The sequence below is a fragment of the Panthera onca genome, chromosome B4, assembly GCF_046562875.1.
Source record: "Panthera onca isolate mPanOnc1 chromosome B4, mPanOnc1 haplotype 2, whole genome shotgun sequence".
Lineage (NCBI taxonomy): Eukaryota > Metazoa > Chordata > Mammalia > Carnivora > Felidae > Panthera > Panthera onca.
The window spans coordinates 29,183,878-29,200,997 of NC_138345.1; the positions used below are offsets into that span (position 1 = coordinate 29,183,878).

Genomic DNA, 17,120 nt, shown 5'->3' on the forward strand with positions numbered 1-17,120 from the left:
TAGAAATGAAACAGATTTCTGAGTATTATTTTTATACACTACAATGTTACTGAATTAATTTCTTATTTCTAATAGTTCTAATAGTTTAGAGTTTTCTGTGTGTATTATTATGCCATATGGAAATAATGACAGTTTAACTTCTTCCTTACCAAAATGGATGCCTTGCATTTTTTTTTTTTTCTTGCCTGATTGCTATAGCTAACACTTCTTTCTATGTTGAACAATAGTGGTGAGAGTAGACATCCTATTTTGTTCCTGACCTTAAGGGAAAAGCTCCAAATTTTTCCTCATTGAGTATGATGTTAGCCATTTAAAAAATTTTAATATCCATTTATTTTGAGAGTGGGGAGGGGCAGAGAGGAGAGAGAGAATCCCAAACAGGCTCCATGCCTGATGCGGGGCTCAATCTCACAAACTGTGAGGTCATGACCTGAGCCAAAATCAAGAGTTGGTTGCTTAACTGACTGAGCCACTCAGGTTCCCCAGCCCTGTTTTTTTTTTTTCCTTTTCTTTTTCTTTTTTTTTTTTTTTTTTTAACTATATGGCTTTTGTTATGTTGATGTATGTTTCTTCTAAACCCACTTTATTGAGAGTTTATCATCAATGGCTGTTGATTTTTGTCAGATGCTTTTCCTGCACCTATTGGGATGATCATATGGATTTTAATCCTTCTCTTTTGTTGATATGAAGTTTCACATTGATTTGCAAATTTGAACCATTCTTGCACCCCCAGAATAAATTCCTCTTGATCACAGTGAATGATCCTTTTAATGTATTGTTGAATGTGGTTTGCCTGTATTTTGCTGAGGATTTTTCCATCTATGTTCATCAGAGATATTGACCTATAGTTTTTTTATTTGTGGTGTCCTTGTCTGATTTTGATATTAGAATAATGTTGGCCTTATAAAGTGAATTTGGGAACTTTCCTTTTTTTTTTTTTCTATTTTTTGAAATAGTATGAGAATTAGTACTATTCTTTAAGTGCTTGGCAGAATTCACCTATAAATGTGTCTAGTCCTAGACTTTTATTTTTTTGGCAATTTTTTGATTACTGATTCAATTTCATTACTAGTATACTAGTAATTGGCCTTCAGATTTTCTATCTTCCTGATTCAATTTCTAAGAATTTATTTATTTCTTTTAGGTTGTCCAATTTGCTGATGTATAATTTTTCATCGTTTTCTCTTATATTGCATTATATTTCTGTGGTGTAAGCTGTTTATTATCTTTTGTTTCTGATTTTATTTGAGTTTTTCTTTTTTTTTTTTTCCTTGATGAGTCTGGCTAAGGGCTTATCAATTTTGTTTATCTTTTTAACGAACCGGCTCTTGGTTTCATTCATTGATCTTTTCCTTTTTAAGAAGTCTTATGTTATTTATTTGTACTCTGATCTTATTATTTTCTTACTTTTAATCTCTTTGGGCTTTGTTTGTTCTTTTCCTAGTTCATTTTAATGTAAGGTTAGATTGCTTTTGAGCTTTTTCTTGTTTCTTGAGGTAGGCCTGTGTTGCTAACTATCTCCCTCTTAATACTGATTTTGCTGTGTCCCAAAGATTTTGGGCAATTGTGTTTTCATTTGTCTCCATATATTTCTACATTTTTCTTTGATTTCTTCATTGACTCATTGGTTGTTTAGTAGCCTGTTGTTTAGCCTTTACATGTTCGTGTTCTTTTCATTGTCTTATGATTGATTTCTAGTTTCATACCACTGTGGTTGAAAAAGATGCATGGTATGATTTCAGTATTTTAAAATTTATCCAGACTTGTTTTGTGTCATATGTTAATATGATGTCTTCTGGAGAATGTTCCATGTGCACTTGAGAAGAATATGTATTTTGTTATTTTGGATGGAATGTTCTTTATATATGTGTTATGTCCAACTAGTCTAATGTGTCATTCAGAGATTCTGTTTCCTTATTGATTTTCTACCTGAATGATCTATCCATTGATGTAAGTGAGATGTTAAAGTCTCCTCCTATTAATGTATTATAATCAGTTTCTCCCTTTATGTCTGTCAATATTTGCTTTACATATTTAGGTGCTCTAATATTGGGTGCATTGATATTTATAATTGTTATATTCTCTTGTTTGATTGTTCTCTTTATTTTATTATTATGTAATGCCCTTTTTGTATTTTATTAGTCTTTGTTTAAAACTATCTTATCTGATGTAAATATTACTTCTTGTTTTGCTTCCATTTGTATGGTTAATATTTTTCCATCACTTCACTTTTAGTCTGCATGTGTCTTTGGGTCTGAGTTGAGTCTTTTATAGGCAACATGTAGATGGTTCTTTTATTTTTTTTAATCCATTATGCCACCCTATGTCTTTGATTGAAGAATTAGGCCATTTATATTTAAAGTAATTATTGATAGGTATGTACTTATTGTCATTTAATTAATTAATTAATTATATTTATTTAATTTTTAAAATTTATTTAATTTTTTTGTAGTTCTTCTCTGCTTCATTCTTCTCTTTCTCTCTTTCTTTGTGATTTATGAGTTTCTCTAGTGTTACATTTGGCTTCTTTCTCTTTTTTTCTGTATCTTTTATAGATTTTGGGTTTGTGGTTAGCATGAAGTTCATATATAACATCTTAAGTACATAACAGTCTCTATTAAGTGGCCAGTCATTTAAGTCAAACACATTCTAAAAAACTTCTTTTTGTTCTTTTTTACTCCCTCCTTTGCAGTTTATGTATATGATGTCATATTTTAAATTTTTTATCCATAATTTTCTCACACTTAATTATGGCATTATCTTTTCTTAAGTTCTCCTTCATTTTTGAAGTATAATCTTGCCAGGTATGTAACACTTGGCATATAGTATTCTTTTCTTAATTGCATTTAAAATATGCCATCACGCTACCTTCTGATGTCCATAGTTTCTGAGAAGAAAACAGTTGTTAATCTTATTAAAGATCTCTTGTTCATTTTACTTCATATAAATCCCTACTTACAAGTCAAATTTGGGGAGATTTGTTCTTAGGGATTTCTGCTCTGGGAATTTATGATTCTCAGTATCACCTGTCTGTCTCTTCCATTTTTGATGCTGTGATTTGCTCTGTGACCTCAATTTTGTGATGGACATAAGATGAATTGTTGATTTTCAGTTCATTCAGCTTTTATTGTTAGGACAGAGTGATTGATATGACTCCTTGCAATCCAGATTGGAAATCAGAAATTTGAACTATTTATTTGAGGGGTGCCTTGGTGGATCAGTTGGTTTAGTGTCCAACTCACCTCAGGTCATGATTGCAGGGTCATGTCAAGCTCCTCTGCCCCTCTCTCCTGCTCGTTCTCTCTCTCTCTCCCTCTAAAATAAACAAAACAATAAAAATAAACTATCTTGAAGATCTGTATTCTTTAATATATTTCATCTCTCAAGTTTCTGTGCCTTTAGCTTGTGGTCAGGTAGTATATTTGACAAAGATTTTCTTATATGCCTTGAGCCACAAAAAATAAAAGGAGAAAAACATTTTTCCTGTTCCTTTAAGTTTAGATCTGTGTTGGGACCCTCCTTCAAAACTTAGCTAAGCTGTTTACAAATCTTGAGTTAGCCTTCATTTTTTGTTTGCGTTGAGCTAAAGATAAGCCAGAGGTGAAAGTTTAGTGTCACTCAGATATTTTGTGAGCATGAATCCTGGCCAGGGTAAGTATGTGGCTCACTAGATTCCTCTTGTATATGGGATCTTTTCAAAATCCTTATTTTCCAAAGTTACTGTTGCTATAGCTTTTTCTTCTAGGATTTTGACATGTATATTATTTGCCACAACTGCAGTCTTTTTCTACAGGGAGCAGTGGCTTGTTCATTTTCCTCTCAGTGTTTTTGAGTAATTCCCTCCACTCAGCTGTTTGTTTGTTTGTTTGTTTTTTGCCACGAGAGAGTTCTGAGCTAGATGAAACAAAGGCAAAAACTGCAAGTCCTTCAGAGAACCCTCAGAAAGGTCAAAACAGACAAACAAAGTTCCTTGGCAATAGATCTTTGTTTCCTCTAGAACCACATACCCAAATCAGAAATGGAGGTTGTCAACTTTATGACTACCATTGTACTAGGGGAGGGCAAGACTGTTGAAATGTCACAAAGTTCTCCTACAGTGTTTAAGTCACATTTTAATTTATTCAGCATTACTTGGTTCCTGTAAAGCCTTGACTATTTTTCAGAGTTCTGAAACTTGGTCATGACAGTTTTTGCTCATGTTTTCATGTTTCCATGTTGGATAGGCCCTTTGAGTTCCCTATTCTACCATTTTTGCTGTCATCACTCTCTAAATACCCAAAATAGGTCTTATTTGATGCAAATTTACAACTGATTCTGGATTTTATATAGAAGTTCAATGGATCAAGAATAGACAAATGAGGTCTGAGGAAAAAGAACAAAATGAGACAATTTGCCCTAGCAGATATCAAAACTTGTTATAAAGCTATATTTATTATAATTGTGTACTTTTGGTGCAAGACTAGATAGACCAATGGAATTGAATAAAAACTCAGAAATAGATCCTTTCATATATGGAATATGTTACTAATGACCTCTAGTACCGTACATAATCCCTCATTATCTGTGGATTTGTGGAGGATATGTTCTCAGATCCCCAGTGGGATGCCTACATGGATAGTACATACATACACACACACACACACACACACACACATACATACATCCACACATACATGCTGTGTGTTATGCTATACATGCATACCTATGATAAAGTTAAATTTATAAATTAGGAACAGTAAGAGAGTAACAACAACTATTAATAAATTAGGGCACATAACAATAACAATTATGTGAATGAGGTCTCTAAAAATATCTTATTATACTGTACTTAACCCTTTCTCTTATAAATGAGATAATAAAATATCTACTTAATGAGATGCAGTGAGGTGAATGATATAGGCATTATGACATACTGTAAGACTACTGTTGACTTTCTGATGATATGTCAGAAGCAGGGATATCTGCTTCTGGACAGTGGTTGACCAAAGGTAACTGAAACTGGAAAGTGAAACTGTAGGCAAGGAGAGGATTACTGTATAATAAATGGCTCTGGGATAACGAAAAGACAAAAGTTGATCCCTACTTTATAGTATATATAAAAAAACCATTTTGTGATGAATTAAAGACCTAAATGTAGAAGAAAAAAACAAAAATATTTAGAAACAATATTTAGAGACTGTCTTTATGACCTAGAGAAATGAATAATTACAAGATTAAATATGTCATAAAAAGAAAGTTGGATAAATCCAACTATATTAAAATTAAAACCTCTAGTGTATAAAGATTCATAAAAAGATGTACAAGAGAAGGTTCAAATAGGGGAAAGTGCTTAGATAACATATAAGTGACAAGGGATTATCCAGAATATATAAATAACATTTATTTATAATAAGTATAAGATAAATCAATAGAAAATGCTCAAGGGAAATAAAAAGGCATTTCACACAGAAGGAAATACAAATAGCCTATAAATATATCAAAATATATTCTACCCTTTTAGAAAATTTTAGCAACTAGGGCATGTTGTTTTGGTATGTTAATTTCATAGGAAAAAATAAAATGTTTGTTGGCTTTTAAAGTTTTATAAAACCCTTCCATTGAGTGTACATTTTTTTCTAGTGCTTTCCTATATTGCTCTACCTTTTCCCAAATAGTCCTCTTGTTAATACTTATATTAATTTTTCTCCCCTTCATTTATACTTCAGTTTGACTTCTGCCCCAATGTCCCTTGAACTAGTCCTGTAATGATAGTAATGACTGCTTCCCCCTAACTCCATGGTGTTAAATTCATTGTTCATGACTCTTGACAACTCCGCAAATATAACTCTGTTGAACATTTTGTTCTTGAAATGTTCTTTTCTTGGTTTCAGTGACACACTATGCCTATCTGAATGTTAGTTACAGCTTATTATTTCACTTAAAAAATATTATGCCATATTTTCATTAGGAAGCTTTTTATTACAGTGGCATTGAGAGCCAGCCCCATTAATAGTTTTTTGAGTAGGGTATTTACTCTGATGGCTAACAGACACATGAAAAGGTACTCACTATCAGTCATCATCAGAGAAATATGAATCAAAACTGTGAGATACACCTATCAGAATGGCTAAAATTTAATAACACAGGAAACAACAGACATTAGCAAAGATACAGAGAAAGGAAAACCCTCCTACACTGTTGGTGGAAATGCAAACTGATGTAGCCACTCTGGAAACAGTATAGAGGTCCCTCAAAAAGTTAAACATAGAACTACCCCAATATCTAGTGATTGAACTACTAGGTATTTACCCAAAGACTATGAAAATACTAATTCAATGGGATACATGCACCCTGATATTTATGTTATAGCAGCAATATATCAACACTAGCCAAATTATGGAAAGAGCCCAAGTGTCCATTAACTGATGAATGGGTAAAGAATTTGTGGTATACACACACAGACACACACACACACACACACACACACACACAAACACAAACACACACAATGGGATATTAGCCATCAAAAAAATGAAATCTTGCCATTGGCAATGACATGGATGGAGCTAGAGAGTATTATGCTAAATGAAATGTCAGAGAAAGGCGAATGCCATATGATTTCAGTCATGTGGAATTTCAGAAACAAAACAGATGAACATAGGGGGGAGAAAGAGGCAAACCATAAAACAGAGTCAATTATAATTTTTTTAAGTTTATTAATTTTAAGAGAAAGAGAGAAAGAGTGAGAGTGAGCATGAGCAGAGAGAGAGAGGGAGAATGAGAATCCCAGGCAGGATCTATGCTGCCAGTGCAGAGCCTGACGCTGGGCTCAGTCTCATGAGCTGTGTGATCATGACCTGAGCCAAAATCAAAGGTTGTTCTCTTTAACCAACTGAGCCAACCAGGCATCCCAGACTCCTAACTATTGAGAGCAAACTGAGGGTTGCTGGAGAGGAGGTGGGTGCGGTGATGATGGGTTAAATGGATGATGGGTATTAAGGAGGACACTTGTGATGAGCACTGGGTGTTACATGTAAGTGATGAATCACTAAATCTACTCCTGAAACTAATATTGCACTATATGTTAACTAACTGGAATTTAAATAAAAACTTGAAACAAACAAAAGAGTAAGGTATATACTGATTACCTTGCCTATAGTTTTTTCTTACATTTACTTTTCTAAGAATAAATTTTGTTGTTGTTTGTTAGGTTAGAATGTGTGGTGAAATCATTTGGGAGCCTTTGAATTTATGAAAACAGTTTCATTTTGGCTTCACACTTAAATGATAAATAAAATTAGAATAGAAGTTTAATATTTTTCCTGGGAACTTTATATACGTTCCTCTACATTTTCATAGAATTTTCGTTTTCTGTTTAGTGTTTGTGTAAAATTGATTTTCCTCACTTCTGGTCAGTTTTCATTCTCCACTTTTATCAGTAGTGTTCTAGGTTCAGCATTACTAGAACTGAAGATGTAGGTTTCCTCAGTAGTTGAGAAAGTCTTTGTTCTCTGGGCTTTTAGTGGTTTAAATAATTGTTGGACTCTGGCTATAATGAATGAGTGAATTGATATATGATGGTTTCCTATCATCTTCTGAGATAGGAAAGGAGGTTTTGAGAACCTTGGAATCTCTTGATAGTGGAAAGAATGAGTTTATTCCAAGGTAGTGTGCCTCAGTGAACATTAGTTTCTAAATCCTTATGCAACTAAAAATATTTCTCTTCAGACATGGATATTTATTTACTTTGGTATTTTTTGTTGAGGATCTCAGCCCTTTTTGCTTAGATTTTTGATTTCTTATTATTTAGCACAGTGATTCTCAAACTTTAGCATGCAATGGAATCAATTGGAGGGCCAGTTAAAACACAAATTGCTGGCCCTACTCCCAGAGTTTTTGATTCAGTTGGCTGGGATGAGGCCTAAGAATTTACATTACTAACAAATATGATTGTTTAGGTGATGCTGATGCTCTTGGTTTGGGGACTACACTTTTTGAACTATTGATTTAGTGTTAGTATGGCAAAAAAAATTTTTAGACTAGTCTGATTTTTCACTTAAGTAACTTTTTTCCTGCTCTAATGAATGTACTAATTTTTTTTTTAACAATGTAATTCAGAACTTTTATCTGGATGTGATAGAATGGGCCTTTGTGTGTGTGTTTCAAATGTAATCATTTGAACATTATATTTTCTAAGTGGTAAATATTGGTATTTAGGATTGTGTGATTCATTTTGGATATTCAGTTTCTGTCACAGTCTCCCAGACCAGTTGTATGCATTTCCTATTAAAAATATCAAGTAGTAATATAATATTTTGTATCTCAATTTTTAGGCCCTTCAACAGAGCAAGTTTTACTGAAGAGATAATGTTCTTATGATAATGCTTTTCATTATTATACTCTATGCTTTATGAAAAAAATCTCTTCCAAGAGAAATCTTAATTTTATTCCTTATTTATATTAACTAATATATGAAATAAAAAATGTACATTATTTTTGGGTATCATACTATATATCTATAATGGTGGACAGTTTTCTAGAACTGAGTTGTCTATGCATGATGTACTAAAAACTATATCTGTAATTATAAAAATGTTATCTTGGATTGTAGATTTACAGTTTTATTTTAATAATTTGTATATTTTTCTTATTGAAAATTATAGAGAATTAAATAGTTTATCATATCATAACATAGTGAATAATTTTATATTTAAATGTTTTAATTAAAACTTTATTTTCCAGATTTTGGAATCTCTTTTTAAGGTATGTTCAATATATTACAGTTTAAGCCTACTGAAATTATAATACAGAAATATACACTAATGAAGAAGAGGTTTCTAAGTTTTGAGGAAGTAAAAAGAACTCCCAAACTTGCAACTATATAAATTTTAAAATGTTATATTCCAGTTGTATGTTGCATTAGCCCAATTCTGAACCCTAGGATAAATGATGTTTAGTTCATGGCTAATATTTGATAGATGAAGTACACACACACACACACACCCACACACACACACACACACCTGTACCCACCCACATGTTTGAATAACTTGTCAATAAGTATTTCTTTCTTTCTTTCTTTCTTTCTTTCTTTTTTAAAGTGGTTTCAGCTACAGGTCAATCAGATGGAGGAGGTAAGTATAACATTTCTTAATTGTGAATTAAATTGATATTTTGTCTCATTTGAAAATCAATTTGAAATTAGTTAAGATTTTTTGAATAACTATTGTTTATAATCTTTTGACTTAGGTAGAGAAGGAACAAAAGGTTAGAATAAAATGTTTCTCCTTGATTACACACTACATTCCTGCATGTATCTGAGATGCTCTGAGTTTGACACATTCTTTCTCTTAAAAATAAATAATGGAAATTTAATTATCATTCTTTCCTAATTTATGTAAAAGAGTAAGTGACAAGGAAAAACTTATATCAGCTTAAACCTTTCTCCTGTATTTAAAAAACATGTATGATATTATAATATGCTTACTTATACAATTTTATATTGGTTTTATTTAAATTTAATGGTATTTTCATGATTTTTTTTATACTTTAGATTTTCAGATGTTTTATGACCATTTTGAAAACTATCGGTCTCTAACCTTAAGGGTTTTTAATTCCATTTTGGGAAAGACTTTATGCTGTTTTTTTTAAGTTTATTTATTTATTTTGAAAGAGAGAGGGAGCATGAGTGGAGGAGAGGAAGAGAGAGAGAGAGGAAGAGAGAGAATCCCAAGTAGGCTCCACACTGTCAGTGCAGAGCCAGACGTGGGGCTTGAACCCACGAACTGTCAGATCATGACTTGAGCTGAAGTTGGATGCTTAACCGACTGAGCCACTCAGTCAACCCCAGGAAACTCATTCTTGAACTAAAAATTTCTGACTTATCAATTATTGCTTTAAATACTATTCTGGCCATTCTTTGACTTCATCAAGACTACTGGTTCATTCATTCCTTTACCTTCCTGCAGTATTTTTTACTTATTTTTCTTTTTAGCTTAGACAGTAGATACTTAATCACAGTGAATTTCTTAACTTCCTAATATTGTTTACCTCTTTCTCTTTTCATTGCATTTGTCTAACAAAACTTAAACTTGAATAAATGCAAATATTTACTTTTTGGGCCTTTAGCTTAGTTGTAAAACAATGATGAAGAAAGTGACATGATTATTCAGACATAATTATTTTTTGAATATTGCCTGGCAATTCTATTGCATTTCTGAAATGAATTTCAATCCTTTTCAGCCATCATCTCAAACCTATATTCCCTCAGTCCCATTTTCATTTACACTCTCAATGAGTCACTTGAAATGCCTGATATATAAGCCACCGGTTAGAATTCCTAAATTACCAAACAGCTTATTTAAATCCATGCTCATTCACTCCTCCTTTCTTCTTATTAAACAAATATTGTTCCTCTTCTTACATAAGACTCATTCTTTTACTTGTTTTGGATCTTATCTTAAGAAATTGATTAATCATTCTCACATATTAAACTTTTCCTAACCAATTGTTTTCTTCCTTTCGGGTTTTAAATATACTCATGTCTCTCTAATTTGATGCCACATTCCCTCCAATTACTGGCCTATTTCTTTTTTGCCCTTCATAACCAATCTTTAAAAAAAATTTATGCAAATTTACTCATAAGGGAAATAGTTATTACATTACTGTTGGGTGACTCAGTTGGTTAAGCATCTGACTTCGTCTCAGGTCATGATCTCATGGTTCATGGGTTTGAGCCCCATGTTGGGCTCTGTGCTGACAGCTCAGAGCCTTGAGCCTGCTTTGGGTTCTGTGTCTCCCTCTCTCTGCCCCTTCCCTGCTCACGCTCTGTCTCTCTCTCTCTCTCTCTGTCAAGAATAAATAAACATTAAAAAAATTATTTTTTTTTAAATAAAGGCAAAATCAAAGATTTATAAAAGTGAGGAGAGGAAAAGCCTTGAAGATAGTTGAGGGACAATAAAACTGGTTGAGTCTTTTATAAAAAAAAATTATTAGCTGATAAATTGGCATCTAGTGAAGAGGTTAATCTGGATGTTCTCTCCTTGAAAGAGCCAACTAGGGCTATCAAAAATAATTGGAGTTTTTGTGGATTTTCTATAAAAACTTAACAGTTTAGCTGAGGGCCATACTTTGAAACTTCAGAGCTCATTTTTTGGCATCAATTTATTATATATACTCTTTTCTTCCAAAGCATTTCTCAGCCTACCCTGATTAGATTCTCTCTCCATAATAAAGAAAACATTCTGTTTGGTTCTATGAAACTTTTATATTGTCAAGTTCAATAGGAATTTTCTTCACCTTAGCTATACTTGACATTGTCAATCATTTCGTCATTTTTAAAACACTATTTCTTTGACTTTTGTGAATTACGCTTTCTTGGCTACTGTTTTACCTCTTTAGCTGTTTCCTTTTTAGAACCACCTTTATTTTATAACCAATAAATATTTGAGCGCCTTGAGATTTCATTCTATATCCTCCTTTTCTTTTCTTTACTTTAAACTTACCCCCTAGGCAACCACAACTGGTTTTTCAATTTAAGTGTTACGTTTATACTGGTAATTTAGAAATGTACACTTCTTGCTCAAAATCATCCTCTAAACTCCAGATGGGTATATAATTGCCTACTAGACTATTTCACCTCACACCCAATGAATCAAAACCAATAATTTTTTTACCCTTAAACTTACACTTCTTCCAGTGTTCCCTGTCTCAGTGAATGGTAGTAATATCTATCCAGTTGGGTAAAACAGAAACGTGGCGATTAACCTTGACAACTTGATTTCTTAATATTCAATACATTCCTGAGTCCTTTTGATTTTATGTCCTAAATAGCTTTCATATATGTTGATCTTTCTCTGTATCTACTATTTACACTTTAGTGCCAGTTACCATCATTTCCAGTATTTCTGAAATCCTGGTGTATGCATTCATATTCACAAGGAGGAACCTTTAGTATAGAACTAAACTTCTGATCTAGAATTCCAAATTTTTCAGTTTTTAAATCCATAATTAATTATTATGAATAATTACTAAATTTGATGTGTATTAGATACATTGCCAATGTGTTTGTATTATCTTATGACTTTTGATGAATGGTTTCTTAAATATGTTTGATGGATCATGTTTAAGTATTACCCAAGATACCTGTTCCAAATGCCCATTTCAGAACTCCATGTCAGAGTTCCTGAATTAAAGTTCTTTTTGTATGTGTATAGGTTAGCAATATGCCTTTTTAATAGGAATTCTTTAAAAAAAATTTTTATTCTTTATTTTTGAGAGAGAGACAGTGAGACAGAGTGCGAGTGGGGGAGGAACAGAGAGAGGGAGACACAGAATCCAAAGCGGGATCCAGGCTCTGAGCTGTCAGCACAGAGCCTGACGTGGGGCTCGAACTCATAAACCACAAGATCATGACTTGAGCCAAAGTTGGATGCTCAACTGACTGAGCAACCCAGGCGCCCCTTAATAGGATTTCTTAGAGGATTATTATGTATACTAACATTTGAGAATCTTGGAATAATCTTGTTTTTATTGCTGACACATTTCATTGATAGTACATGCTGGTGAGGCTAATGCCTGCAGTCATGTTACATCAACAGAGATACATGTTGAAGCCTTCAGAATGTGTGGTGAGCTGCACTAGAGAAATGTAGGATTAGCACATAGGCTATGTGGTTCTGCTGGAACCTGTGCCAAGTAGGTGTCTTTGATGAAATCTTGTAGCTGATAATCTCATTGTCTATTCCATATTCCTTTAGTTCTGTGATATCATCTCTTCTCCCAGAAAGGACTCATGTTTAAATTGAATTCTTAACAGGAAATGCAATGTATCAGTTAGGGTCTAATCAAAAGATAAAAACTACACTGTAATTTGAATAGGGAAAGTTCAACATAAAGAATTACTAATATAGGAGAATCCCTACCAAGAGGTAAAGGCAACTCTAAAGAATATAGGGATAGAAGATATAAGGAACAGCCTCTATTGATAGGATGGAAGCAAAGTACTTAAAGAAGGAACAAATCTTAATACCCCCATCCTTACCCTGTCCCTAACCCAGGGCTAAGGTCCAGAACTTGTGAAGAAGGAGCAGCTGTCATCACTGAGTTTTCTGGGGTGCCATAGTGGTGGAACCAGGACTTACTGGGAAGCTGGTCATAAGGGTGATACATTGGGAAGCCATCCTCTCTGGTACTGGGGAAAGCCATCTTCTGGAGAGGTGCTGTTCCTTTTGCTGTCTCCAAGGGTGGTATGCTGGAAAGATTCCTGAAGGGGTTTCTGCACTGGAAGATTTTGTAAGAAGTTCTAGGAGAAGCTGCCTGAGGGAATGAGCCATGCCAGGGACCTTGTGAGGAAGACACCTATGGGGTGGTGCTATTGTAACTTTTTGGAGGTGAGCTCTACTAGGTATACTATGCAGTGCCCTAGGATTAAGCAGAGAGAGATGACAGAACTAGGAACAAACCTGCTTCTTTTTGTAGTGTCTATAACCCTCCATTGATAAAGGTTAACATGCTACCTGTCAGAAATGTTCCACTATTGTAAGCACAGCAATGAAGAATGGATTTTTAATTAAAAAATTTTTTTACGTTTATTTATTATTGAGAGACAGAGACAGAGCATGAGCAGGGGAGGGGCAGAGAGAGGAAGAGACACAGAATCCTAAACAGGCTCTAGGCTCTGAGCTGTTAGCACAGAGCCTGACGTGGGCCTCAAACCCACAAACCGCAAGATCATGACTTGAGCTGAAGTCAGATGCTTAGCCAACTGAGCCACCCAGGTGCCCCAATTTTTAATTTTTTTTAAGTTTATTTATTTTGAGAAAGAGAGAGAGGGAGAGAATGAGAGAATGAACAGGGGAGGGGCAGAGAGAGAGGGAGATAGAGAATCCCAAGCAGGCTCCACACCATCAGTGCAGAACCCGATGTGGGGCTCAAACCCATGAACTGCAAGATCATGACCTGAGCTGAAATCAAGAGCTAGTTATTTAACCGACTGAGCCACCCAGGCATCCCTAATTTTTTTAATGTTTATTTGCTTTTGAGAGAGACAGAGTGTGAGTGGGGGAGGGGCAGAGAGAGAGGGAGACAGACTCCGAAGCAGGCTCCAGGCTCTAGGCTCTGAGCTGTCAGCACAGAGCTCAACGTGGGGCTCAAACCCATGAACTGTGAGATCATGACCTGAGATGAAGTTGGACGCTTAAACTGACTGAGCCACCCAGGTGCCCCAAGAATGGATTTTTATTTTATTTTATTTTTTATTATTTTTTAGTACAATATATTTTATTATATTGTTATGAAGCCCTTGTTTTACCAGCCTATTCAGTGGAGACAGCAAAACTGGACAGTCAAGCTTTTGAAGATATATAAGAATCCTCTTTTTAAAAAATGTTTATTTAAATTTTATGAATTCTTTATTTTTTTAATTTATTTTTTAAAAATTTATTTATATATTGTGTTCTTATCTTATTTGGCCATTCTTTATATATAATTTATTGTCAAGTTAGCTAACACACAGTGTATACAGTGTGCTCCTGACTTCAGGGGGAGATTCCTGTAATTCATCACTTACATACAACACCCAGTGCTCATCCCAACAAGTGCCTTCCTCAATGCTCATCACCCATTTTTCTCACCCACCTAACCCCCCCACCCCCATCAACCCTCAGTTTGTTTTCTGTATTTAAGAGTCTTACGGTTTTCCCCCCTCTCTGTAACTATTTTTTTTCTTTCCCTTCTCCCATGGTCTTCTATTAAGTTTCTCAGATTCCGCATATGAGTGAAAACATGGTATCCATCTTTCTCCTGACTTATTTCACTTAGCATAATACCCTCCAGTTCCATCCATGTTGTTGTGAATGGCAAGATTTCATTCTTCTTCATTGCTGAGTAGTAGTCCATTGTATATGTACACCACGTCTTCTTTTTCCATTCATCAGTTTATGGACATTTGGGCTCTTTCCATAATATGCTATTGTTGATAGTCCTGTGGTAAACGTTGGGGTACATGTGCCCCTATGAATCAGCACTCCTCTATCCTTTGGATAAATTCCCAGTAGTGCAATTGCTGGGTCATAGGGTAGTTCTATTTTTAATTTTTTGAGTAATCTTCACACTGTTTTCCAGTTTGCATTCCCACCAACAGTGCAAGAGGGTTCCCATTTCTCCACATTCTTGCCAACATGTGTTGTTTCCTGAGTTGTTAATTTTAGCCACTCTGACTGGTGTAGTTTTGATATATATTTCCCTGATTATTAGTGATGTTGGACATCTTTTCATGTGTCTGCTAGCCATCTGGAAGTCTTCTTCAGAAAGTGTCTATTCACGTCTTCTTCCCTGGAATAAGTTTCATCCTTCTTCACTGGATTATTTGTTTTTGGATGTTGAGTTTGGTAAATTCTTTAAAGATTTTGGATACTAACCCTTTATCTGATGTGTCATTTGCAAATATCTTCTCCCATTCCACTGGTTGCCTTTTAGTTTTGTTGATTCTTTCCTTTGCTGTGCAGAAGCTTTTTTTCTTTTTTATTGATGAGATACCAATAGTTCATTTTTGCTTTTATTTCCCTTGCCCTCAGAGACATGTCAAATAAGATGTTGCTGTGGCCGCGGTCAAAGAGGTTGTTGCCTGTTTTCTCCTGTAGGGGTTTTGATGATTTCCTGTCTCACGTTTAGGTCTTTCATCCATTTGAATTTATTTTTGTGTATTGTGGAAGAGAATATTCCAGTTTCATCCTTCTGCATGTTGCTGTCCAGTTCTCTCAGAATCTTGCTAAAGAGACTATCTTTTTTCCATTGGATACCCTTTCCTGCTTTGTCGAAGATTAGTTGGCCATACATTTTTGGGTCCAGTTCTGGGTTTTCTGTTGTATTCTATTGGTCTATGTGTCTGTTTTTGTGCCAATACCATACTGTCTTGATGACTACAGCTTTGTAGTACAGGCTAAGGTCTTAGATTGTGATGCCTCCCCCTATGTTTTTCTTTTTCAACATTACTTTGGCTTTTCAGGGTCTTTTCTGGTTGCATACAAATTTTAGGATTGTTCTAGCTCTGAAAAGAATGCTGGTGCTATTTTGATTGTGTATTGAATGTGTAAATTGCTCTGGGTAGTATGGACACTTTAACAATGTTTGTTCTTGCAATCCATGAGCAGGGAATATTTTTCCATTTCTTTGTGTCTTCAATTTCTTTCACAAGTGTTCCTTAATTTTCATAGTACAGATCCTTTACTTCTTTGGTTAGGTTTATTCCCAGGTATTTTATGGTTCCTGGTGCAATTGTAAATAGATCAGTTTCTTTATTTCTCTTTCCAATGCTTCATTATTGGCGTATAGAAATGAGACCGATTTCTGTACATTGATTTTATATCCTGCAAGTTTGCTGAATTCACGTACCAGTTCTAGCAGCTTTTTGGTGGAGTCTTTTGGGTTTTCCATGTAGAGTATCATGTCATCTGCAAAAAGTGAAAGGTTGACTTCTTCTTTGCCAATTTGGATGCCTTTTATTTCATTTTGTTGTCTGTTGTAGCTAGGACTTCCAACACTATGTTAAACAACATTGGTGAGGAGCGCCTGGGTGGCTCAGTTGGTTAAGCGTCTGACTTCAGCTCAGGTCATGACCTCATGGTTTGTGAGTTCAAGCCCTGTGTCAGGCTCTGTGCTGACAGCTCAGAGTCTGGAGCCTGCTTCAGATTCTGTGTCTCCTTCTCTCTCTGCCCCTCCCCAACTTGTGCTCTCTCTATGTCTCTCAAAAAATAAATAAATGTAAAAAAAAAAATTAAAAAAAACCCCAACATTGGTGAGAGTGGACATCCCTGTCATTTTCCTGACCTCAGGGAGAAAGCTCTCAATTTTTCCCCATTGAGGATGATATTAGCTGTGGGCTTTTCATATATGGCTTTTATGATGTTAAGGTATGTTCCTTCTATCCCAACCTTTTGGGGGTTTTTTGTAAAGAAAGGATGCTGTATTTTGTCAAATGTTTTTTCTGCATCTATTGACAGGATCATATCGTTCTTATCCTTTCTTCTATTAATGTGATGTATCACATTGATTGATTTGAAAATATTGAACCAGCCCTGTAGCCCAGGAATGAATCCCACTTGATCCTGGTGAATAATTCTTTTTAATATACTGTTGAATGC

The 17,120-nt window shown here is 34.5% G+C and overlaps 1 protein-coding gene across 3 annotated transcripts in view; it reads left to right on the top strand.

Moving 5' to 3' along the window:
- LOC132695414 (coiled-coil domain-containing protein 7-like) overlaps positions 1-17,120 on the top strand; it is a 134,682-nt gene that overhangs the window by 34,921 nt on the left and 82,641 nt on the right. For 2 of the 3 annotated variants that reach the window (XM_078450290.2, XM_078450292.2), the window contains exons 5-6: positions 8,722-8,742; positions 9,081-9,113. The exons of the other annotated variant lie outside the window; for it this stretch is intronic. In XM_078450290.2, the coding sequence (XP_078306416.2) occupies positions 8,722-8,742; positions 9,081-9,113 (54 nt within the window). The remainder of the gene's footprint in view (positions 1-8,721; positions 8,743-9,080; positions 9,114-17,120) is intronic. 3 annotated transcript variants of the gene reach the window in all.